This window comes from Elaeis guineensis, chromosome 1 (assembly GCF_000442705.2).
Source record: "Elaeis guineensis isolate ETL-2024a chromosome 1, EG11, whole genome shotgun sequence".
Taxonomy (NCBI): Eukaryota; Viridiplantae; Streptophyta; class Magnoliopsida; order Arecales; family Arecaceae; genus Elaeis; species Elaeis guineensis.
The window spans coordinates 33,123,090-33,149,018 of NC_025993.2; the positions used below are offsets into that span (position 1 = coordinate 33,123,090).

General features: G+C 36.5%; 1 protein-coding gene and 1 non-coding gene across 6 annotated transcripts in view; one reads left to right on the top strand and one right to left on the bottom strand.

The window, feature by feature from the left end:
* Positions 1 to 4,304: 4,304 nt before the first annotated feature.
* Positions 4,305 to 25,929, bottom strand: part of LOC105038107 (sugar transporter ERD6-like 5) — a 30,104-nt gene continuing 8,479 nt past the window's right edge. For 2 of the 5 annotated variants that reach the window (XM_029262491.2, XM_010913795.4), the window contains 16 exons: positions 20,881 to 20,970; positions 20,700 to 20,759; positions 20,420 to 20,485; positions 20,037 to 20,102; positions 19,886 to 19,961; positions 19,205 to 19,269; positions 6,065 to 6,157; positions 5,894 to 5,974; positions 5,719 to 5,803; positions 5,599 to 5,645; positions 5,462 to 5,524; positions 5,327 to 5,386; positions 5,201 to 5,254; positions 5,045 to 5,104; positions 4,828 to 4,942; positions 4,305 to 4,741 (listed from right to left, as the gene is read on the bottom strand). In XM_029262491.2, coding sequence (XP_029118324.1) covers positions 4,608 to 4,741; positions 4,828 to 4,942; positions 5,045 to 5,104; positions 5,201 to 5,254; positions 5,327 to 5,386; positions 5,462 to 5,524; positions 5,599 to 5,645; positions 5,719 to 5,803; positions 5,894 to 5,974; positions 6,065 to 6,157; positions 19,205 to 19,269; positions 19,886 to 19,961; positions 20,037 to 20,102; positions 20,420 to 20,485; positions 20,700 to 20,759; positions 20,881 to 20,970 — 1,215 coding nt within the window. In that variant the 3' untranslated portion in view covers positions 4,305 to 4,607. Of the gene's footprint in view, positions 4,742 to 4,827; positions 4,943 to 5,044; positions 5,105 to 5,200; positions 5,255 to 5,326; positions 5,387 to 5,461; positions 5,525 to 5,598; positions 5,646 to 5,718; positions 5,804 to 5,893; positions 5,975 to 6,064; positions 6,158 to 19,204; positions 19,270 to 19,885; positions 19,962 to 20,036; positions 20,103 to 20,419; positions 20,486 to 20,699; positions 20,760 to 20,880; positions 20,971 to 25,929 lie in introns of those variants that run through there. The other 3 variants (XR_002164004.3, XR_830653.4, XR_003799760.2) reach the window with 3 other exon arrangements.
* On the top strand, positions 14,656 to 14,761 carry LOC140855149 (small nucleolar RNA R71). The gene has a single exon (XR_012138180.1). It is a non-coding gene; the product is annotated as a small nucleolar RNA R71 (small nucleolar RNA).

The window sequence follows — 25,929 nt, forward strand, 5'->3', positions numbered from 1 at the left end:
ACCAATAATATAGCAGGAAATATAAAAGCAACTATAAACAATATCACCCCCATGTTCTATGGTAGAGATGTGGAGCAATTGGAGACCATGGAAAAAGTCCATTACACCTGATGCTTGGGATGACTTTTGCACTACAATCACCTTGTCAATTTGAAAGGAAAGAAACAATAGTGTCTTCCGATGGGAAGCAAGTTCACCATGATATAGTCTTAGGAAGGTAGTACTCACAATCCAAAGTTGGATAGTAGTTTATAGTGGTGCACTGAAACTAGATATCAACAAACTGATACAAGCCTTTAGAGCTCCAACCGAACATCAACAGAGGAAGTGAGTTTCTAGAAGGATAAGTTCCTATTGTCAATAGATTCCCCACCTGTCGGTGTGATGCAGTAATAATCACAAATCGTAGCTGTTCCATTGGTTTCAATAAGGATGTCAAGTGTTCATAAGTTGCTGGAAAATTTCAAGTGAACACTTCCAGTAAGAGCATCGTCATCCCCAAGGGCCATCACCCTTGGTACTTGTAACATAATGTAAATAGTCTTCTAATAAATTTGAGGTGGTTGGATTCAACCTCCCAACATTTCCATCAAAAGAGAAAAATTACTATAGATATCCTTGGGCATTCACTTCGAAGCAACATGTGCTTAAGCTAATGTCTGTGATTTCAACGGATCTTCAACTAACTAATCTACCCCCTGTACTTCAATTTGGCCTCAAATTGGTCAATAACCCGACATAGTCTACCTTTAGTTGATCAATTGCATACTTATTGCACTCAATCAAATCCTATTTTATCAATCGACTAGTTTTCCTCAATTTCAACCCCAAACTTTCTCGTCTAATTAATCATATATCACTTTCCTCCAAAACACGGTTTGTTGTCTCACCAACCTAATTCTAACCTTAATTGAGCAAAATTCTCCCTAATTCCACTAACTTTTCTTGAATAGTCTAGCTCGAGTAACTCAATTTAGCCTAGTTTACTAACTCCTATCCAATTCTTCTAACATTGGCCTTCATTTCCAACTTCTCTCCATCATAATTAGAGTCCCACGAGCCCAATTAGACTTTATCTTATTCAATGTGATCAAAATCCTACACATGCAAGTATATTAGACCCAACCTGATTCAATCATGAGCCTAATTTAGGCTACTTTTGGAATAGCATCAAACGAACTTAGATTGGGCTCAAATTTAAACCATGATCTCCCCTCATGCTTAGGTCTCCTAGATTTTATGTCACAATTTTAAACATCTCTATCCTCTCAGTCAAAATCATCTTAAAAATCCTAAAAAATCTACTTGAAAATGCAAAAAGAGTGAAAATATTAAATAAATCTAAAATTTTAGACTCTCTCCCTTCAAAACTAAATTGGAAAGAAGAGTTCTTAACTCTCATATCTTGGAGAGAGCATCTAAACCATCCAACTTCAAAATTTTCAACACTTCGCCCATGACTCTTTATACACCAATCAATGATGCCACTTGGCATAATTTTAAATCCTTCTCCAAATTCAAAAATTCAAATTCCAGCCATTGATCCTCCTTTCACAATCTATGCGAATAGACCCCAAGAGAAGAGACTTGGATCCCATTCTTGGATCCTATTCTTTTCCTTTTCTCCTTAGCTTTAGTATCTCTACACTTTTCATTTTCCTCATTTTCTCTAGGTCTAGGGCTATTCAAAATTTAATGAAACATGTAATAATATGAAATTGAAAAATATATACATTTTAACCAAACATAGAGCAGGTTGTAGAATGTCTACAACAATAAACAGCTTTTTTTTTTTTTTTTTGGAGAAACCAGGAGAAAGAGAGGCTCTTTCTCTGAAAAAAAGTGCTATATATTAAAGTTGAAACAGAAGTAAATTAGGGCCTAGTGTGCATGCATAGAACTTAGACCCCGTTATATAGGCAAGTCCTATCAAACAGAAGATGGAAAGTAAGTAAAAAAAATTGAGGGACCCAAGGGGAGAAAGAGAGTGATTTCAAAGTTATGTTATATTCGACAGACAGCACAAAGAGATGCTTGGATTTTGCCTACCGAACGTGCCCCTATTGAAACGAATTTTCAAATGCAAACAGAGTAATAAAGATGAGTCAGCTGAAGCGCTAGTTGTTGCACCCTAGGATTTGAGGAAATGGATGTCCAGCTCCAGAAGGTAAATACTGTGAGTCGTGCTGTACCTAGGGGAATGGTAGCTTGGAAGTAGAAGATACGAAGATTACGCTCCTTCCATGAACACCAAGAAGCAGTGGCTAGTAAACATTCTATAGCCGAAAACCTGCTACTTATTGCCTTCTGATGTCGCCATGAATCCTAGCAAGCCTTGGTGTATTAGGGAGTGCTAGGAGGTTTAGGTTGGTGAAAATGATAGACCAAAAATCTTTAGTGAAATTGCATTGCAATAGAAGATGATCTGTAAACTCTTTGTTTTCACCACATAGTGGACATCTTCTTCCCACAAAGATGTCCTTTTTGCTAAGGTTAACTGCCGTCAGGATTTTATCATGGTAACAAACCATGCGAAAAGCTTAGCTTTTTCTGAAATCAGGAGCTTCCAAATAAAGTAGCTGAAGCGGAAAATCACACCACCATGCATAAAGAACTTATAGCATTGACTTACTTGATATGAACCACTGATATTTCATTTCCAAACCCATTCATCAAGTTCTGGTGAACGAGGCCCATAAAACAGTGAAGTGCTCTCCGAGCTAGGAAGCTCGTTAGGTATGTGAAGTTTGACTCAAGGTTACGCTAGAGAAACCCTGCAACTGAAATGTTCTGATTTTAGGCAAAGTAGAACAGGCTCGGATAGGAGATGTTTAAAGAGTTATCTCCAATCCAGTGATCACGCCAGAATAGAATGAGGCCTTCGTTGCGCAACCTCGACCGAAAGTATAGTTTAAACAGTCTGAATAAAGTAAGAATGCTTCTCCAAAATGGCGAGGCAATTCTAATCAGATAACTTGATGGCCCCAGGGGTAAATTTTTTAAGTAATAGATGGCAGTAATTAGCTTGCACCATGGCTTTTGGTGATCATTAAAGTATCTCCACCACCATTTAAGCAAGAGGGCCTAGTTGACAGTGGAGAGATCCTTGACACCCAAACCTCCATAATATTTTGGCCTACAGACCTGGTTCCAGTTAAGCAAGTGCCTGATGTTACTTTCTATATAGTGTGTGTCTCAAATGAATTTCCGACATAGATGATTAATCTCTCGAATGATCGTTGAGAGAAGTTTAAGCACCGACATCCAGAAGATTGGCATGGCATGTATCACTAAGTTGGTCAAGATTAGTCTACCTGCAAGGTTAAGGGTCTTCTGTTTCTACCCACACAGCTTCTTGGATATCTTTTTAGCAAGGAAAGATCAGTCTTGCTTGGTCAGTTTAGAGCGATGAAGAGGGATACCCAGATAACGAGTGGGAAACTTAGACTACAACATTAAACAGCTTGAAGCCTCTCATTGTATCTTCTAAGCCATATGAGAATATAACTATCTAAACTAGAAACCAAATTATGGGGTTTACTATACCCTTCATCCTTATGCAAATAACCATTGCCATAACCATCAGGTGTCATTCCAATTATTTGGTGGGCTCTATGAATCCTTCTGAACAATCCACTCAGATATAAGTACATATTCTCATACAAATAAACAAAAATAAACTGTAAGTCTTTGAATTTCAAATGCCAAAAGTAAGATTACGAAATTTTTCATGTCTGGATCTTAAAGAATTTAACATAACAATCTAATTGAACTATGGGTGAGGCTTCCAGTGGCCTAAATTAACAGAGAATGATACAGGGGATGGAATTCAGAGAATGTTTGCAAGTTGACAGCAAGAATAGTAGCAGGGAACTAAAGCTTTGAGTATTTGTTCTATGATTCAACTCGAGACACTAAGAAGATACAAACCAAGTAGTCAAGGGGAACCGACTTCCTTGGTGGTTCCTTATAATGATTCTCAATTTAATTTAGGATCCATCCATGTCTTATTGCTCTTGTTATGTTTATACTAGATGCTCTTCTTTTGGCAACAATCATTTTGATTTCTCTCCAGCCCTGTACACAAACCACCTTTGATCTCACATTGTTCCGGGGATAGCATTTCGATATAGGTCAAAATTCAAATTATTTGAACCAAGGTTCGGCATCGTAATACTAAATCTCGTATTAGTATCATATTAATATTATGCTATTATAATATCGATACACAATACAATATGGAACGGCAAGACATACTAAACATCGGTACAATATAAACCGACGAGACATATCAAATATTAGTATGATAGGAGATGGTATATCAATTCGATACCAATATGATATGATAATGCCTGATATAATATGGTACTGATCAGTACAAACCTTTATTTGAACTCTTTATGTGTGTTAGACTCTAATACTAAACTTTATTATCTCAGCTAATTGCGCATATGCTTCCATTCCTCGCTATATTTCTTTTAACAAGCAAAAGCATAGTGAGAAAGGAAAACTTGTCTAGAAATAACGAAGTATTACAGGAGAGTTGAAGTACTTCTATATATATATTGTTTCATTTTGCTTTATTCTTGTCCTGGGCAATGCTGAAGTCAGATCTTATCCGATGAAAAGGAATTCAGCGAGGCCTGTATCTCTTCTAATGTTCTCCCTTTAGTCTCTGGTACTAGCCTTTCCACAAATAGAACAGTAAGACCACAAATGCTTGCAAAAAGGAAGAAGGTACCTGTACAAGTTAAAATTTCCTATCAAAAATAATTTGGAGGCAAAAGATGTTGTTATTTTAGCTAATAAGTAATAGGCTGTTATCACCTGCTGAGCTCCAAGTTATGAGAAAGTTGAAAGTGTATGAGATAATCCAGGAACCAAGCCAATTAACTAAGGTCACAAGGCTTCCTGCAGAACCTTTCATATTGATTGGAAATATCTGAATCCAAAATCATTTGATCGTTAACCAAATAATTAGAGGTTTTTCTGAGGTAATTTTTCATTCAGTGATTTTTTTCATTTTTTTATTGTGATCACTTACCTCAGACATTATAACCCATGGTATTGCACCCAACCCCAAAGAGAAAGATCCCGTGAATACCTGATCTCAGATATAATACAAACTAAGATCAGCACTTTAGATGCATGCATGATCAGAAAAGTTTATCAACTAAGGATAATCCAAGTACTGGAATACCAGCATGCCTGTCAAAGCCAGCGCAATATTTATCTCCTTTGGCCATTCATGTTCCTTTACCACAAGAAATTAGCATAAGTTGATTAAGGTCTTTGCAACAAATATCCATGAATAATATCCACCTACCTGTAATGAGAACGACATTGCAACAAGGAAACAACCAACACATGTTCCTGCTGCAGAAACCTGGAATCAATAGCAGTTACCAACAATAACTTAAATTGTCAAATACTCAAAAAACATAACTTGTATTTTTCCTACCATTAGAATTGGTCTTCTTCCGGATTTATCCAAAAGAAAAACACCTAATGCAGTCATAGGAACCTGCAAGACAGCATATGTTTTATACTGGTATTTTTTGAAGAAACAAAATTCAATTATGAATTTAAAGCAATGACCTGAACTATGACCATTGCTATAGTTCCAGTGTTCCCCGATGAGAAACCTGATATAAATAACAACAATTGAGATTTTCATGAATAGTTTGAAAAAATTTAGGAAAATATACAGCCCACTACCTGCAGAAACAAATATTTGACTGGCATAAAAGCAAACTGCATTAACTCCAGTGAACTGCTGGAATACCATCAATCCAACTCCAACCTGGTGCCCAAATAAAATTATTTGTGGAGACGCTACATACAAGTAGTTGAAAAGCTAACCACTTTCATATTGAAGTTTAGGGATGCTTACAATAACAGAGTGAAGGTATTTCTTCTGAAACAAGTCCAGCATTCTGGCCTGTGGAAGGGATTGAAGGCTCTCTGTAAACTCCTGTATAAGTTATGTGAGGTCAGTCATATCATACATAAACTTTTGTCTTCATAGTTAATCAATTTATTCCTGGGGATGAGCATTCAGTACTTTGATCTCCTCTGCTTCTTGAGAAATATCAGTATCCTTCCCCCTGAGACTCTGCAGTGCTGCTTCAAACTTATCATGATGACCAACCTTAGCCTGAATGATGAATAAAGTTTAGGGTTCAACTTTATTTATTGTGTATTCAAAATATTGATATTGAATCTATCTCCTTTCTCTAACATACGGTTAACCGTGCTGATTCTGAAATCTTTCTATGGGGTTAGTTTTCGAATCAGATAATCAAAGGGATTAACAATGCCAAAATGTTATACCGAATTATCCATCCATAACCAGATATTCTTGTGGATGTGTTGATGGATGCAGGAGCATCTTGGCATATGTGGATGAATATTGATCACATGCTATGAAACAAATGTTGGAAGTTCAATGTTTTGAAATTGTTTGATTTTTTGGCATATTAGTGTCACTAACATGAAGGTACAAATCTTTATTCATTTTTAAAAAAAGGAGTCAAGGTCCATTGATCTATAAAATCTAGAATTGTCACATTCTAGAGGGATACAAGAGAGAAGTCTTATTGGTCAAAAGGTCAAACAATCATGCCAAATCATTAAAGAACAAAATGGTTTAGAATATTCCATGCTCCTTATAATGCTTTAAATCAGACTAAATTACCATTGTCCATAAGATTTAAACTTTCATGAATCTGATGCAAGAACTAAGGATCCATCTGAAACCTGTCTCAGAAGCCAAATGTAAAGCCCAGTTTATTAGCCAGGCTCAACAAGATAAATGTCACGTATGATTGATTCAATCATAATAAGAGGCTGACAGAAAAAGCAGAGCTGCAGAAGGGCCTAACCGAGGAAATAAATCTTGAAAGCTTGCTGACATGAGGCTGATATAATCCAGTGTGGCAAAAAATTGAAATATTTATAGTTAATGGAGAAAGCCCAGCATCTCCCGTTTAATAAGAAAAGCCTATGTGACTGGACTTCTTCAACCATAGATGAGTGCATTCTGTAGCTAGAGTTAAATTGTCCTTTATAGGCGACTTTTTAGACCCCCGATGCCACTGGAAAAAAAAGCTCCCTATGTGTATCCTTCACCACTCTTTCTCCATGTACGATGCATTGCTCAGCTTCCACATCTTTTCAGAATTAATCAAAGATGCCATCACATTCTAACCCATTGCAAGATTGAATCATGACAGGTTCAACTCCATCCCCCTCCCTAACATCCCCAAGGCCTCAATTCGCCCCAATATCATCCATTTCTATAATGACCCAAGACCTCGCCCCAAAAGCTAGTAGGAAGGTATTACTTAAATTGCTTGGCTCTATATAAGTATCCAAGATCTACTTAGTATATAACTAATGTGAGCCTAAACACATGCCTATATAGGTCCTTACATACTCCCTCTATTCAGGCCCTAGCATTTTCACCAATTTGAGGGTCCAAATCCGTCCAAATTTCATTCAAATCCAATTACAAGTGATGCGTAGTCGTTGATAGCACCAAAAATAACTCTACTCACTACGTAGGTAGGATGAGTCGAGATCGTATCCTCAGGGATCTTGGGCTAAGTTGAGATTGCAAGATAAAAGAAAGAAATGTTGTTTTTGATTTAGAAAATAAATTATCTTAAAATTAAGGTAATTAGAAAATAAAGAACTTGGGAGTTTTGAATCACTTTGCACTAGCAGAGTTGTATCTCTTTTTTTTTTTTTTTTTTAATTAAATGGATGCGATTAATCTTAGGAAAAATACCTATCTTTCCTCGGCACGCTCCGTACCCGTAGATCACGGCGCGTCTCCGGAAAGTATTGGGTAAATAACTCTTCTTTCCTCGGCACGCCCCGTATCCGTAGATCACGGCGCTTCTCCGGAAAGTAAAAGCTATTCCTAATATTAATCTAACAAGAAAGCATAAATAAAAACATATAAATGAGAGCAATTAAAGAACTCATGACAATTTAAATAAAAAACATAATCTTTATTGCATATAAAGAAATACAGGAAAGTTTAGAACAATAAACCATTTCTGTGTCGTTACAAAATTTCTTCTCCACTCCCGAGACTGCCAGCCTAGCTGCTCATGAAGTAGTCCCTTTCTATTCCTCTATGCAAGGCTCTAGAAGAATTTCTGGGCTCTCCTCTAATGGGAGTACAAAAGCCTTTTTATAGGTATTAGGAGGGAGGAGTTTTACATGGTTTTTCGATGTGGGACTAAAAAAAAAAAAATACAAATTTTTTTCACTTGAGGTATTTCCAAATAAAAAATTTTTCCTTTAATTTGCTCGCCACTGTATCTGCGGTGCGCGCCTGCTTGCGTCCTGCCCGCCCGTATCCACGCTCACCCGCACGCCCACGAGCTCACGCCGCGTCCATTCCTCACGCGTTCCACGTCCTGCCCGCGTCCTGCCCGCGTCTGCGTCCCGCGTCACCTTTCTTTTGTTTTGAATTCACGTGAAACCGCCCAGAGCCTTTGAATTCACGTGAAACCTTTTTTTGTATATTCCAAAAAGAAACAAAAGTTTCTTCATAATGACATCTATATCCTTTTTGGATTCCTTGCATAGTATCTTCATTTTCTATAATACCGGATGCGTCTTTCTTTTATTTTAATTTTATTTTAAGTCCAATTTTCTTCAAACTTGAGTCTTTTTGATCTATGAATCGGACTTTTTTTGTATCGGCGATCACCTTTCCTGTAAAACATAGAAAGAAACATCAAATTCTTAATAAATAAGATAAATTAAATATAATTTTTTAATTTAAAATACTTAAATTAAGTGTTTATCACACCCCCCAACTTGAATTTTGCTCGTCCTCGAGTAAAATAGATATATCAGCATTGTGTACCGACTTGATTTTGAATAAAAAGTAGGTTAGGCATCCCAAAAGGTAGATGATACTTGGTCAGACCATTAAAGAGATATTTCATTGGATTATCAATTTGACCCAATTAGTGGCTGAGTATTAACTAAAGAAATTTCAGAGCTTTTCTTTCACCAACTCTCCACTTTACTCTTTAAATCCTCTAACTTAATGGAAAAGAGGTTTATTATCTTCTTGCAATTTAGTCCCCTTAATATATATATATTTTATTATTATTATTATTATTATTTTATTTTTATTTTTTTTAACATTGCCTACCTTTTTACGCGAACCACAACGCTTACTTAGGCGAAAGAGCCCGGTTACTCAGTAGGAGACCAATGTTGTTTTTTCTTTCTTTTTTTTTTTTATATATATAAATTTTAAGGAGAATTTTTTTTGCATACCTCAATCTTTCCACCCAATTTCTCATGAAGCAGATTTTTTATTGAGATCAGTAAGAAGAAGGTTGTAAAATCACTCCTAAAATTTGATCTAGTTTAAACCCTACCATTCATTGGGTTTTCTTAATAATTTATTCCTCAGTATCTCTAAAATTATCTTGACCGTTAATCATTCATTTATTAGGATGCCTAATTGACTCTTAATCAAAATTTGAATACACAAAACTAATTATTTCTGACCATACTCGAGGATTTGATTAATTTTCCCCTCCCTCAACTTAATCTACATTGTCCTCAATGGAGTAGAAAAACAAAGAAAATAAAAGGAGAGAGTGCACCTGGGATAATTTTGCTTCGGAAGTTGAAGATAGCTTCATTGATTAATAGGCTCTTGTTCTAAATTCCTGCAGCTGCGATAAAGTAAAAAATATGAAATCGTTGGGTTGCCTCCCAACAAGCGCTAAGTTTTACGTCTTCAGCCAGACTAAATTGAGTATTATGGCAGTTTTGGATCCACTAAATCAACAGATTCAATTAATTCTCCATCACTAATTCCATCTATGTAAGATTTCAATCGCTGACCGTTCACTTTAAAAGTGTTCCCCTGTTTAGGATTTTTGAGTTCTATAGCTCCATGAGGAAATACCTGAGTTACAATGAAAGGTCCATCCCAACGTGAGCGAAGTTTTCCAGGAAACAGACGCAACCTAGAATTGAAGAGCCAAACTTTTTGATTGGGCTCGAACGTTTTTCGTGCAATAAATTTATCATGATATGCTTTAGTTCGAGCCTTATAAATTTTGACACTCTCATATGCTTCATTGCGTAGCTCTTCAAGTTCATTTAATTGGAGTCTCCTATTGGAACCTGTATTTTTCATATCAAAGTTAAATTGCCGTATGGCCCAAAATGCACGATGTTCCAATTCCACCGGCAAATGACAAGCTTTTCCGAATACAAGTCGATAGGGAGACATTCCTATGGGTGTTTTAAAAGCAGTACGGTAAGCCCATAATGCATCGTCTAAGCGAAGAGACCAATCCTTTCTATCGGGCCTAACCGTCTTTTCTAGGATATGTTTAATCTCCCTATTTGACACCTCTACCTGACCATTAGTTTGGGGGTGATATGGTGTGGCCACTTTGTGTGAAATATTATATTTTTTCATAAGTGCTTCAAAATGTTTATTCGTAAAATGAGTCCCCCCATCACTAATGATCACCCTTGGGAAGCCAAATCGACTAATGATGTTTCGTTGGATAAAACTAATTACAATTTTATTATCATTAGTCCGTGTAGATATTGCCTCCACCCATTTTGATACGTAATCAACTGCCACTAGAATACATTCAAATCCAAATGAGGCTGGAAAAGGTCCCATGAAATCAATCCCCCAAACATCGAAAATTTCTACTACTAAAATGGGGGTCAGCGGCATCATATCCTTCTTGGATAAATTTCCTGTTTGCTGACATCGCAGACAACTTCGGCCAAATTCATGTGCATCCTTGAAAAGCGTTGGCCAATAAAACCCACTCTGCAGTACTTTTGCTGCAGTTTTTCTTCCACTAAAATGTCCCCCACATGCCGAAGAATGGCAAAAAGTGAGAATGCTTTGGAATTCACTCTCGGGGACACAACGGCGAATAATTTGGTCAGGACAGTATTTGAATAGTTCAGGTTCTTCCGAGAAATAATGTTTAATTTGCGAGAAAAATCGATCCTTTTCTTGTTTTATCCAGTGAGAAGGTACTTGTCCTGTTGACAAGTAATTGACAATATGGACAAACCATGGAGGACGGCTAGAGGAGATTGCGAAAAATTGTTCGTCAGGAAATTTTTCTTTGACCTCATCTATGCCTATCGTGTGTTCAACTAAGATCCTGGAGATGTGATCAGCTACCACATTCTCAGAACCCTTCTTATCTCGGATTTTCAGATCAAATTCTTGTAAAAGAAGGATCCATCTGATCAAACGCGGTTTAGTATCTTTCTTTGAGAGGAGATGTTTCAGAGCCGCATGATCAGAGTAAACTAGAACCTTAGACCCTAACAGATATGAGCGAAATTTTTCAAGGGCGAACACTACTGCTAGTAGCTCTTTTTCTGTTATAGTGTAGTTTAATTGGGCATCGGAAAGAGTCTTGCTAGCATAATAGATCACATGTGGCTCCTTATTGATTTTTTGGCCTAAGACGGCACCTATTGCAAAGTCAGAGGCATCACACATAATCTCAAATGGAATGGACCAGTCAGGGGGTTTTATTATGGGTGCTGTTGTCAGGGCTGTTCGTAATGTGTTGAACGCTTTCAAACAGTCTTTATCAAAGACAAATGGTGTATCCTTGGCCAACAGATTGCACAAGGGTCTTGAAATCTTGCTAAAGTCTTTGATGAAGCGTCTATAAAATCCAGCATGACCTAAGAAAGATCGTATTTGTCGGACCGAAGTAGGGGGTGGTAGTTTTGAAATAACCTCAACTTTGGCTTTATCTACCTCGATCCCTTTTTCAGAAATAATATGTCCTAATACAATTCCTTTCCGCACCATGAAATGCCTCTTTTTCCAACTTAGGACAAGATTTGTCTCCATACACCGTTTAAGAACTTTGGAAAGATTATGGAGACAATCCTCAAAGGTGGTTCCAAACACAGAAAAATCATCCATAAAAACTTCAAGACATTTGTCCACCATATCCGAAAAAATGGCCAGTATGCACCGTTGAAATGTAGCGGGTGCATTGCAAAGCCCAAATGGCATACGTCGAAAAGCGAAGGTGCCATAGGGGCAGGTGAAGGTAGTCTTTTCTTGATCATCCGGAAATACAGGTACTTAATTGTACCCTGAATAACCATCAAGAAAACAATAGAAACTTTGTCCTGCTAATCGTTCTAGGATTTGATCGATGAAGGGCAATGGAAAATGATTCTTCCTAGTAACGGCATTCAGTTTTCTATAATCTATGCATACTCGCCATCCAGATGATATGCGAGTTGGAAGTAGTTCACCTTCTTCGTTCTTCACCACAGTAATACCAGATTTCTTAGGTACTACTTGAGTGGGACTGACCCATTTACTATTGGATATGGGGTAGATGATTCCAGCATCTAACCACTTTACCACCTCTTTCTTTACTACTTCACGCATGTTTGGGTTCAATCTCCTCTGCATATCTCGATGGGGTTTGGCATTTTCCTCAAAATGAATATGGTGCATGCAAATGGAGGGGTCAATTCCTTTTAAATCGGCAATGGACCAACCGATAGCCTCTTTATGTTCCTTCAGAATACCAACCAATTATGCTTCCTGATTAGGGGTCAAGTCTGATGCAATGATTGCCGGGAGGGTGTCATTGAGTCCTAGAAATACATACTTAAGCGTAGCAGGAAGAGGTTTCAATTCTAACGTAGGTGGTGATTCTAAAGATGGGACTATTGGTGTACTGGCTAATGTGGGCAATGGCTCATACTTGATTGTCCATGGAGGAGTGGTTTTATCATGTGGTGTATCTAACAAGATGTTAACTTCTTTCATATATTCCTCAAAGTCACACACTCCAAAGTGAGCCAAGCAAGTATCTAAGGGGTCTGGTGCTAGAATTATGGGTGTTGCATCTTCTATAATATCTTCTAGTGTATCTACTTCGAAGCAACTATCCATTGATGGTCCTTGGGAAGCACCAAACACATTCAGTCTTAGTTTCTTATTCCCAAACGATACGTCCATGACTCCTGTCCTACAATTAATGCATGCATTTGCCGTAGCTAGGAAGGGTCGTCCTAAGATAATGGGAATTTGTCTGGGGTTGCCACTTAATTCCATATCGAGAACCAGAAAATCAACTGGAAAGTAAAACTCATCTACCTTGACCAAGACATCCTCAAGCATTCCACGTGGTTCCTTAATTGATCTGTCGGCTAACTGCAGTGTGACTGATGTGGGTTTCAGTTCTCCAAATCCAAAAAGTTCATACACCGAACTAGGTAAAAGATTCACACTTACCCCTAAATCCAGAAGAGCTTTTTCAATGTGATAATCTCCTATAACACAGGAAATGATGGGGGCTCCTGGGTCCTTAAGCTTTGGAGGAGTGGCATGCTGGAAGACAGAACTAGCCTGTTCAGTGAGACGTACTTTCTTTGGGATTTGTGATCTAGATTTACGTTTTTGGGTGCACAAATCCTTCAAAAATTTGGCATAAGCAGGGACCTGTTTGATTGCGTCTAGAAGGGGAAGATTAATTTGGACTTGCTTAAACAATTCCAACATCTCATCGAGTTTTCCTCCCTTCTTATCTGCAGGAATAGGGACTTTCAGGACATCCGGAAATGGGGCTTTAGGCAAGTAAGATGATTCCGGTGCAGTTGGTTCCTTCTCTATTTTCAGGTCCTCCTTGTTCTTAGGTGATGTGGATTCGGTTAGAGGTTTAGGGTCGGTCTCATTGGTTTTACTAGTGTGTTCAATGACCTTCCCACTTCTCAGAGTCATGATTGATTTGGCATGTTCAGAAAAAGCTTCTGGGGTATTAGAACTCTCAATCATAAATTGCCCTCTTGGGTTGCTCTCGGGTTGGCTAGGTAATTTTCCTCCTTCCCTCCTACTAAATGCAGTTGCTAGTTGACCTATTTGGGTCTCTAGCTTAGCAATGGATTGTGTGTGGGAGTTAAGGGTCTGAGTGTTGACTTCTAATCGTTCTAGTGCTTTCAGGACTTTTTCCTCAAAAGCTGAGCTGTGACCAGTAGTAGACGGTTGAGGAATATTTTGGAATTGATGGTATGGTCCATGCCTATATGTTGGGTCTTGATATTGAGGTCGAGGTGTGGCAGGACCAACCACTGGTTGTGGTCTCCAGGAAAAATTTGGATGGTTTCTCCAGCCGGGGTTATAAGTGTTCGAATATGGATCGTTTCCTGGTCTGCGAGCTTGTTGGACTTGCTGAACCTACTTGTGCACAAACTCAGAAAATTGAGGTGCGGCTGGGCATTCACTAACAAAATGGTTCGGACTTGCACACAATGCACAAACTTCTTGGATTGAGTTAGGTGGAATCGGGGATTGTCCAGTATTTAGAAGACGATCTAATTTTTGGGACAGTTCATCTACCTTTTGATGGATATCTATGGCATTTCCTACTTCATATATTCCACCTCTTTTTTGGTTTAACATGGGTTTATCTCTAATAGAGGTAGACATATGATGTAATGAATTTTCACTTAAAATTTCAAACAGTTGCTATGCCTCATCCTCACTTTTCAGCATAAATGTCCCACCGCATGATGCATCGACCATTTGTCGATGTCTTTCAGAGAGCCCATCATAAAAACATTGGATTAACTGCCACTTGGGTACAGCATGGTGGGGACATTTTCTAATAAGGTCTTTTAATCTCTCCCATGTTTCATGAAACATTTCTCCATCTAATTGGGAAAAGCTAGTTATGGCTTTCCTTATTTGATTAGTTTTTCCTATGGGAAAATATTTCTTGAGAAACTCTCCTTGCAGCTGGTCCCAGGTTGATATAGTCATGGAATCCAAAGTATGTAGCCAGTATTTGGCTTTGTCCTTAAGTGAAAAAGAGAATAATTTCAACCTAAGAGCATCATCGGAGAAGTTATGAATTTTGATAGTTGAGCATATCTCAAGAAATTCTTCAAGATGTTTATAAGGGTCCTCATTACTAAGTCCATAAAATGAAGGTAACATTTGGATTATACTCGACTTAATTTCATATTGAGTGGCCTCCACAGGGGGTACTTGAATACAAGGAGAGTAGGTATATGTGGAAGGAGTAAAGTACTCCTTCAATTGTTTGGGTGGATCATTCTCCTGATTTCAGTCCATATTTTTACGTCTGTTGGCTCTAAAGGTTCTTTCTATTTCTGGATCAAAAGGTTGGATTTCTAATCGTAACGATCTACGGCCAAGCATACACCTTACAATTATACTGTAGAGCACACACAGAAAAATTTTTCTTTTTATAATATATATTTTTATAATAAAGTGAGAAAAGAATGAAGAAAATCTAAAGAGAAGAACCTAAGAATCTTAAATCTATGAAAAGGGAGAAATTAGTTAATGTTTAGATGTTAATTGCAATCAACTTAAACAATCATAGACTCTCTATCCTAGGGTTAACTTAGATCTAGACAGCTCCTAACTTTCAAGACCGCCTTTGAGCACTCCAAGCTCAAGACTGACTAACTGACTCGGCCAGGTAAGCGTAAGATGTGGGAGGTTCCCTGCTCGTTGCTTTCCTTAGACACCAACTAAGTTGGCCAGGTCAGTCAACGGAACCAATTGAAAACCACTTTCTTTAACCACTTGCCTTAGACACCGAGCAATTAACCAATCTGCACTCGGTTCAACTCTAGAGCTTTCTTTATCCTATTGAGCTCGAAATTCCTAGGACTGACGTCTAGTTGATTTTAAATTAAGGTCTAGGTTATGCAGATGCAAGGGAGTGATTTGTGGGCCAAGGAAGGGTGATCAAATCTCCACCTTATCTGGTTAATGGGTTATTACCCTTAAGATTGATTATGGAGATGCAATGCAAATAAACAAGGTGTCCAATCAAGTTAGAAATTTTTATATTTGAGGTTACGCTATTTTAGTTAAGTGTTATGAAATGTCAGTGGCTTCTTTTTTTTTTTAGTTTTGCAAGAAAATAAATTTAAGTGATTAAGTCTAAAAAGCAATAAATCACTGGGCTATAAAAAGTAGCAAATTATTCTAAGCAGAAAAATTTCTAAATAGTAAATTAGTTATGCAAGGTAATTATGTAATTATGCAAATAAGATTATCTAGCTAGAAAGCATTGAAAAAAAAATTTAAAACGAGAAATAAAAACTGAAAAGTATTTTTTTTTAAAAAAATTTTTTTTTTCAATTTTTTAATTCAACCGTACCAAGATCCCCGGCAACGGCGCCAAAATTTGATGCGTAGTCGTTGATAGTACCAAAAATAACTCTACTCACTACGTAGGTAGGATGAGTCGAGATCGTATCCTCAGGGACCTTGGGCTAAGTTGAGATTGCAAGATAAAAGAAAGAAACGTTGTTTTTGATTTAGAAAATAAATTATCTTAAAATTAAGGTAATTAGAAAATAAAGAACTTGGGAGTTTTGAATCACTTTGCACTAGCAGAGTTGTATCTCTTTTTTTTTTTTTTTAATTAAATGGATGCGATTAATCTTAGGAAAAATACCTATCTTTTCTCGGCACGCTCCGTATCCGTAGATCACGGCGCGTCTCCGGAAAGTAAAAACTATTCCTAATATTAATCTAACAAGAAAGCATAAATAAAAACATATAAATGAGAGCAATTAAAGAACTGATGACAATTTAAATAAAAAACATAATCTTTATTGCATATAAAGAAATACAGGAAAGTTTAGAACAATAAACCATTTCTGTGTCGTTACAAAATTTCTTCTCCACTCTCGAGACTGCCAGCCTAGTTGCTCATGAAGTAGTCCCTTTCTATTCCTCTATGCAAGGCTCTAGAAGAATTTCTGGGCTCTCCTCTAATGGGAGTACAAAAGCCTTTTTATAGGTATTAGGAGGGAGGAGTTTTACATGGTTTTTCGATGTGGGACTAAAAAAAAAAAAATACAAATTTTTTTCACTTGAGGTATTTCCAAATAAAAATTTTTTCCTTTAATTTGCTCGCCACTGTATCTGCGGTGCGCGCCTGCTTGCGTCCTGCCCGCCCGCATCCACGCTCACCCGCGCGCCCACAAGCTCACGACGCGTCCATTCCTCACGCGTTCCGTGTCCTGCCCGCGTCCTGCCCGTGTCTGCGTCCCGCGTCACCTTTCTTTTGTTTTGAATTCACGTGAAACCGCCCAGAGCCTTTAAATTCACGTGAAACCTTTTTTTGTATATTCCAAAAAGAAACAAAAGTTTCTTCATAATGACATCTATATCCTTTTTGGATTCCTTGCATAGTATCTTCATTTTCTATAATACCGGATGCGTCTTTCTTTTATTTTAATTTTATTTTAAGTCTAATTTTCTTCAAACTTGAGTCTTTTTGATCTATGAATCGGACTCTTTGTATCGACGATCACCTTTCCTGTAAAACATAGAAAGAAACATCAAATTCTTAATAAATAAGATAAATTAAATATAATTTTTTAATTTAAAATACTTAAATTAAGTGTTTATCAACAAGCAACACATATTTAATCACAAACACTATGATTAACCCATAGTCAATCTAAATGGGCCCATCCTATAGTGTCCCGTAGTCTACATGGGTGTATAATGACCCAGGACTTGACCCAGAAAAGGCTAGCTAGAAAGTGTTGTTAAGGTTTGTTGGCCCTGTATAAGTATCCAAAATCTATCTAGTGCATAGCTGATGTAGGACTAAATACACCCCACATATGTCCTTACAGCTTGTCTAAGAACTGCCATCCCTACACCATCTCCAAGCACATCTAGCCACCACCTCCATGGAGTCTTTGGGTCACGACCTTGATAGTGGCACTTACCATGCTAACCATGGCACCTTTGGCAACCTATGCCATGGCAGCCGCCTTTGCAAGATGTGCTGCTGCCTCTACCCTCACCACCTTTGCCTTCCCCTCCCTCTCCTTAGCCCACAGCCATCACATCAAGTCTCTAGACTCTTGATCCCTTGCACCCCTCTAGTCATAACCTGCCTCATGCATTTCCAGCCCTATTTTCACATGAGTGTAAACTACCACCAAATTTATTAATTTCAAAAGCAGCCTCTTGTTTCATGATTTTCACATCCCAAAAAGAGTGCATAATTGCTAGTGGTGCTAGTATCTGATTTTACCTTGTTGTATTGAGAAAGGAAGGTCAAATAAGTTTGAGAAAATTTTGTCCATGGTCAAAGCCAGTGCTTACAAAGCAAGAATTTAGTGCACACTAAAGAGGGCATCAATGCACAACCCTAAAAGTAGTGCATATAGGCCTAGAATGACAGCAACAAAAATATATCTCTTTCCTTTTTGTGTGTTAACAATGGGAATGCAAAATAAAGCACACAGACAATCAGTGATCACCAAGAAGCAAGAGGCCAAGATTTTACATGGAAGACCCTATTGAGGAAATATCATGGGACTGAGTCCAGGTTAACATCCACTATCTCCAAGAAATAATAGGATTACAAGTTTGTTTCTACTCTTGACTGAGCCAAGGATCACAAAATCAAAAGAACAACACCTCTTGGAACACAACCTCTATAAGACAAACTAGAGACAAATATGGATCAAGAAAGAGCAACTCTTGGTGTACAAAAAGCATTCTTTACTATACAACCTTGATTTGAATACACAAGGTACTGGAATGAACTAAACAACACAGATCTCTCAAAACACTTTGGGTAAACACTGATTTGGGACATTAAGAATAATGGCTTTGGACTTGCACATAGAGCTTCACAAATCCAATGCCACCTATTCCTTGTTGCCTTCTCGTACTAAAGTTATAGGGCTTCTAAGGTTTCTTCCTCTTTTCCTTTTTATATGAGGGGAGACCTCGAATGGGTTAGTTATGGGGTCTTCCATTCCAAACACAACCTACTATGACATGGGCTCTTCTCCTCATGAGGGTCAAATCCAAAAATATGGACCTTTTCCCCCTTCGTATGGTTTGAAAGGACAGAACCAAGCTACTTCCCAATAGGTGTGTGCCAACTGCCAACAACTGAGGGAGTTTTGACTTCTTTTTCCCTAGAGATAAGTTCTTAAAAATGCTTGATTTAAAAGGTGTCTAATTTACAATGAAGACATGTAAGTTTCCCAAATGCTGGTCAATGTAATGTTTTATTTACATTATGACCAATTAAGTACTCTATAGGCACATGCACATAGCAAACTGTAACTTAGAATCTATAATGATGATTTAAGGATTTAAGTGACTAACCAGCCATCTAGGAGATTCTGGAATGAACAGAAGGCCCAGTAGTTGAAGTAAACATGGAATAATTCCTGAAAAAGAAAACCTCAAGAATGCTCCATTGTCATACAATAGAAACACCAAGGAAATGACTTTAAAATTGAAAATTTTATACTTTATAATATGTTGGAGTTCTAGCCTTCTTAACATCAATAGTTACCATTGTTTACCAAGAAAAAAGGAAAATAACTGTATCTTTGGAGGGACAATTGCATACATACATACATATTCATATTGGTTCTTCAAAAGATCTGGTATCCAATATTCCAATTAACCCCACTTCTGTGCTGATATTAGTGATCCAAAGACCATATCAATATAAAGATTGAAATTTGCATGGTCGTGAAGTGAAACATAGGTCAGTAGGTCTCTGAACCACTGGTTATTATGATTGGTAGATTAGTTGCATTCAAAAATTGGTTCCAGTTTTTCTATTAGGAGTTCACTTTGACATCTCAAGAACTGCCATATCTAAAGTTTGTAATGGTAAAGTCCAAGCACTGTTGTGTTTGTTACTATTCATTGTTGTACAACCAAATCATCTACGAGAGCATCGAAAATTATATGCATAATATTGTGAATTGCAACATATCTATTTCTACAACCAAAAACCAGATCTTTACGTGTACAAAGAAAACAACATTGTACCTATCACTGCCAGAGGACGCCAAGTCAAAGCTGCTCCTAGCAAGAATGCAAGGGATACTCCACAGCATATCATAAGCTATGTGACAAGTAAAAGTCATTGGTATAGAAGTAATACCACTGAACAGAATCTGCAATTTTTTTTTTCTCTTACCTGATTGACCGATCCAAATCCACCTCTGATATTCTTTGGTGTTATCTCTGCTATGTACACAGGTACCTGTTTAGCCATTTGACTTGAATTATTCCATTATTGACACAAATACATCAAGTATAATGATTATTTTAGCACTTTTTGTCAGTGAAGTGTCACACTTTTCTATAGCTAGTGATATTTTAATCTCATGAATAGATTTTTTTTTTTTTTCTATTTGTGCATGTTCCTAATTTTACACACTATAGATTCTACAGTTTTTAGCCAAAGTGTCTAGTTGTATCATTGAATAGCTAAAAAAGAAATCTTTGTTGTGGCATATATATGTCAATATGTGTTTGGAGATTGGTATCTGCTTTTGGTCTTAATCTTGTCATGCTCACCACATAAGAAAGGAGACCGATTCCAAATCCAATTAAAAGTCTTCCAAGATCAAGCCACCACAATTCCTTCAGCATGGAAATGAATATATACTCAGTAGTCAAGTTAGAGAAGCAGAGAACATAATTGGTAAAACAATTATCTAAGAACATATAGTGTTCTTTGAACATGTAATACAAATATCTAGCTAAGTTTAACAGAAGTTCTACATGCCCCTGTTTATTCATCTTAATCTAATTGTTAGAATTTGAGAAGACCAATCTGAAATGGGGGAACAAAAACCTTTGTCAAGAATATAGAAAGCCATCCCACAATGCAGAAAAGATCTGATAGTGCCATTGCCTGCATTGCAATACCAACCAAGTAAAAGATCTTATCAGTCAATATTTTATGTCAAGATTTTTCTCAGATATTGTCTTCCTGCTGATCGAAAGAAAGAAATTAAAGTGCTCATGTTACTTACGTATTTTCTGCCCATTAGATCTGCAATGTGCCCACTCAATATGGCACCGACCATTGCTCCAATTGTCAGTATCGAGCCAAAAAGAGAGTACTGCACAACAAATTGTAACATAATGAGTATACATATTTTACCCTGCTATCATTCAAGAGACACACCTTGGTGTACAACATTATATAGTCTTGGCAAATGTGACGAGAAGGGGCAAACTTGAAAATGAAAGGGGTTGTAGAATGTGTAGCATAAAAGTTCATAGGGAAAAGCAAATAAAAGGATCAGTGTTTTGAGAAGAATGTGTAGGAGTTGAAGAATTTAGTGAAATTTTGTGCCATATATTTCTAAATAACTGCTAATTTATCTGGCTTTATACTTCTTAGTGGGATCAAAGAGGGATGTATAAAATGGAATGAGAATGTTGACAAATGCCAATGGACTGTTGCCACAAGGGCTGAAATCTGAATAAAAACTAGGGCCAAAATTGGATCAGGAATTGATATATCTATATTCATATCCATATTTTTTCTTTTTTATCAAAGAGAAATACCAATATGGATATTAAACAAAAACTAAAATAAGCGTCCATATATGTTGTCGATGAACGTGGATACCAATCAAATATTAAGCATATTCATATTTATTTTAAATGGTTATGGATACAAGTTGGATATCAGTCACTATATCCATATTTTTTCTACTTGAGTATGGATTTCGATCAGATATAAATTGGATTTTGAGAGGGGATCAACAATATTTTTAAAACGGGATCGAAAAGCGGATTGGTAAGTTCTCTGGTTCGCATTGACTGGTCAGACTGGTGACGTTAGAAAGACATCATTAATTATTAAGTCATAATTTTTTATTTTTGAAAAAAATTAAAAATTAAATGAAGTAGAGACGGAAACGCTCCTCTCCCACTTCTCTGTCCTTCTTCTCGCAAGCCATGCCCTCGATGACAAAAACTTCGATCTTGCAACAATCGAAGAACTTTTGGATCTCTCTTGGAGCAAGAGGCCTATGCATCCTGCTCATCCATCTAGGCCAAGCACCTTAGGGCAGCCCAAGATGCGATGACTTCCCTGAAAGAGACCGAGAACTACGTCGACTCCATTATGGTGGCTGCCATGGCCAAATATCAAATACTATGACACAGTTTTGAAGCCTTCAAAGGAAAAGCTATCGAGCCATGTTCATGCTGTGGATATTACCCAGAAGATGGGGCAGTCTCTTGGGGCCACAGCGACTGACACAACCCTTCGTCTATCCTCCAGTATTTTTCCACTTCAGCTACTTCCATCCTTCCATCTCGAGAAAGAATGCATAACCCACCCCTCCGTCGACCCCATGCATTCCCCTCCCTCATCGCCATCACCATCACTGTTAAGCTCCATTTCTTCACCCCGGCCCGAATGCTAGCTCCATTTTTGTACACCGCCTCTGCTTTCGCCTCCATGTTTGTCACCATTCGAAGCACCATCTTGCTCGAGGCACTGCTGCCCACCACCATCGTTCCATCGAACACCATCGAGATCGAGAGGTAGCTCGGATTTTCTACCGTCATCACTCCATTGGGCAGCTTGCCGACGTGCGGGGGTGATTACCTGGTCACATGCAGCCCATACACTGGGGCGCAGAGGAAAGCTCGAGAGGCACGGAGAGGAAAGCAAGGGGAAGTATGGGAGAGGCTGACTTCAATATTTTTTTTCAAAAGAAAGAGGGGGTCAAACCAGACCGAATCAACACTTCCGAAATCGACCGCATTTTGACCAAATAATCGGCCGGTCCAGTCCAATTTAAAAAATATTTACAATTCAATAATAAAAAATAAATAAATGGCATAATCATAAAGATTGAAAATGAAAGATTGCAAATGATGCATTATATCCGGATAATGTCTAAGATGTAGTTATTAAACTTGTACAGAGACCCATTTGACCAATAATTTGATCATTGATCCAACCATATTTATTTAAAAATCTATTAAAGCTTAAAAAGTATTTAAATAAAATAGATAATATAAAGTATTAAAAAGATTTTGTTAAATACAACTATTACTCTTTAATTGTATAATGAATTTAATTGTAGAATGAATAAAAAGAATCATGAACTATTTATTTTTTAAAAAATTTGCAAGAAAAATTACATAAGGAATATATTGCAATTATTGATATTTTTAAATATTTAAACAAAAAGGATTGAAAATATGATAAAGGATAAAATAAAGTTATTAGTATTTTTATAAAAGGATGAGAGTTGAGTTTTTATGAAAATAATTAATTATTAAATATGAAATATTAGATCATATTTGGAAAAAAAAAACTAAATTTTATAGTATGGATGCTATCATGGTGACTAACAATAATCTAAGAGACCTTGTACGAGTGTCTATAGAAGGTTTCCCCCCTAACGTAAGTTCTTATGGACTTTTTTACCTGATATCCAAATCTAGAAAAACCTTAAAATTTATATCCCTATCCGATATCGAACAAAATTATATGCATATAGGTAGATCTGAGGATACTAGGATTTCTATCCAAATCCAATTTGAAATGGATAGGAAAATGCATATGGTCGGATGATATCCAACCTATCTTCAACTCTAACAAAAACATTTTCATGTCTATTTTTGGATTCAATTTATTTCCCATGGGGCAAGGGGTGTTGAATACGATTTGGATAAAGGATGTCAAAGAAAATGCTATCAATGTATACCAATTCAATGACTTAAAATGATAGCCAGGGCATGCTCAAGTTTTATATGTAAACAAATTCTACTGCATTTGCAATGCAAGAAGACTAAAGAGATCAAGTTATGATACTGAAATTGATGCAGGAAGAAGGCATGGCAAATATGGATCTTTAGATTCGACAGAATTAAAGTAGAAAATGACCTCAATTTCACAACTTTCCTATTTAAATCTGAAATCACACTGAAGTTAATCTAGGGCGATAGAAACTTTTGGGGGAAGTTGTAGTAAAATTATGATACCTGAGTTGTTGATTAGGTTTGGAAGGGATCTAATGATGAGGGTTTACTGAAGTCTCAAGTCTTATCTAATTTATTTAGGAGAGATGTTTTAGCTTAACTGATATATCAATTGAAAAGAGAGAGTATGTGGTTGGGTAATGGTGAAATTATATGATACACAGTAGCAAAAATTGTCTATTGGTTAAAATATTAAAAAAATGGAAGAAAATGCTAACAAAATTACAAAGAAATATAAAAAGAATAGCAGACAGGTGGCATTGCACCACTAAATATCAAGCCATTGCGCCTGGGACTAAAAGAGTCAAATTATTCAGTGTGGATGACAGCATTTTAGAAGAAGGAAAAACCTATAGTTTTGGTCTCTATTTTTAATGCAAAGAGACATATGGGATCTCATAGCTTTTCAAGTCAACCAGACAAATTATCAACAATTCTATTAAAAGACAAACTATCAATTTCTAAAAAGACTTATGTAAAGGTGGAGGCTAAGAAGGGAATAACTTAAAAGACTTGTATCGTCATCAATTCCTCAAGTAGAACACCTAAGACTTTTTGAAACTTAAACTAATGATTTCAAGATTGGTCAACATAAACCATATCAATTTCAGTCCACATAATTCTGAAACTGCTGTTAGATTCTATGCTCCAAATGAAATTAACATGTGAGCCAAATATAATATATATTATATTGTTCTCATCTTTCTATATAAGGAAACATTATATATATATATATATATATATATATATATATATATATATATATATGATTGATAGATAGATAGATAGATATAATAGTTACTTTGGAATACTTCTTATAACATTTGGCTCAAAATGGTTCCTAATCAAAAACAATAAAGTACCTCACAAAATGAAAGGCATCACCATTGAATATGATTTATAATATTAAAATTGGTCAGAAACAAAAAAATCATACGTTTTTTTAATATCTTTTATGATGCATCAAATGAGAACAAAATTGACCATGGCAATGGTATGATATCATGTTTAGTTTGATCTACAGATTAGGGACATATAAATTAGCTGAAATTGATCTATATATGCTTTAACATATTTAGATCAAGAATAATATTTTAGAATAGCATTTTGTTTTTTAGCTATATATTTCCACTATTTGGAGCCAAGTACTCACAGAAGCATCTCCACCCAACTCTCTCTATATACATATATTTATATATGTAAACATATACATGTACATGTACATATACATATACATACATACATACATACATACATATATATATTTTTTTTATATATTTATATATATACATATGTATATATGCATACATACATATGTGTGTGTGTGTGTGTGTGTGTGTGTGTGTGTGTATACATACATACATACATACATAAAGAGAGAGAGAGAGAGAGAGCTGGACTTGGCTATATTCAACCGAATCTTCACTCGGATCCAATTAGATCTATATTACATAATAGAGATCCCATGTCGATGATATGAGCTGAGCCGTTGGATATGATCTATTACCTCTAAATTGTTTAGACACCAAAAATCATATAATTTTGCTATCCCTAGCTACATCAAGTGATAAAAAAAAATATACATAATTTAATATTGTTTAGATTGTCTATTTTGTAACCACTTGATGCATAAGCTGTATATCTCTAAATTACATCATTTTTGGTATATAAGTAATTTAGAGATAGTAGATTATATTTAATAGCTCGGATCAATGTGGGATCTCCATCATCCAATCTAGATTTGACCAACTGAGTGTAGCCATCTCTCTCTCTCTCTATGTGTGCGTGCGCACGTGCGCATAGAACACACACTTTCATAAATCACCAAAAGAAACATTTGACTGATTTAAACATCTACAGTTAATTAGAATTTAATATATTCTAATCTTTTAAGAATATTAATTAACCTTGTGTTTTCACATTCAAAAGATTCATAGCCATCTCTAGTTGTTGCTGTTAAAGGAACAAAATCTTGTTTCCACATCACTTTCTTGATATTGAACTCCCACAACCATTTTTCTTTGCTCTTATTTATCATTAATATTGTTATCATCATCTAACTTGACAAT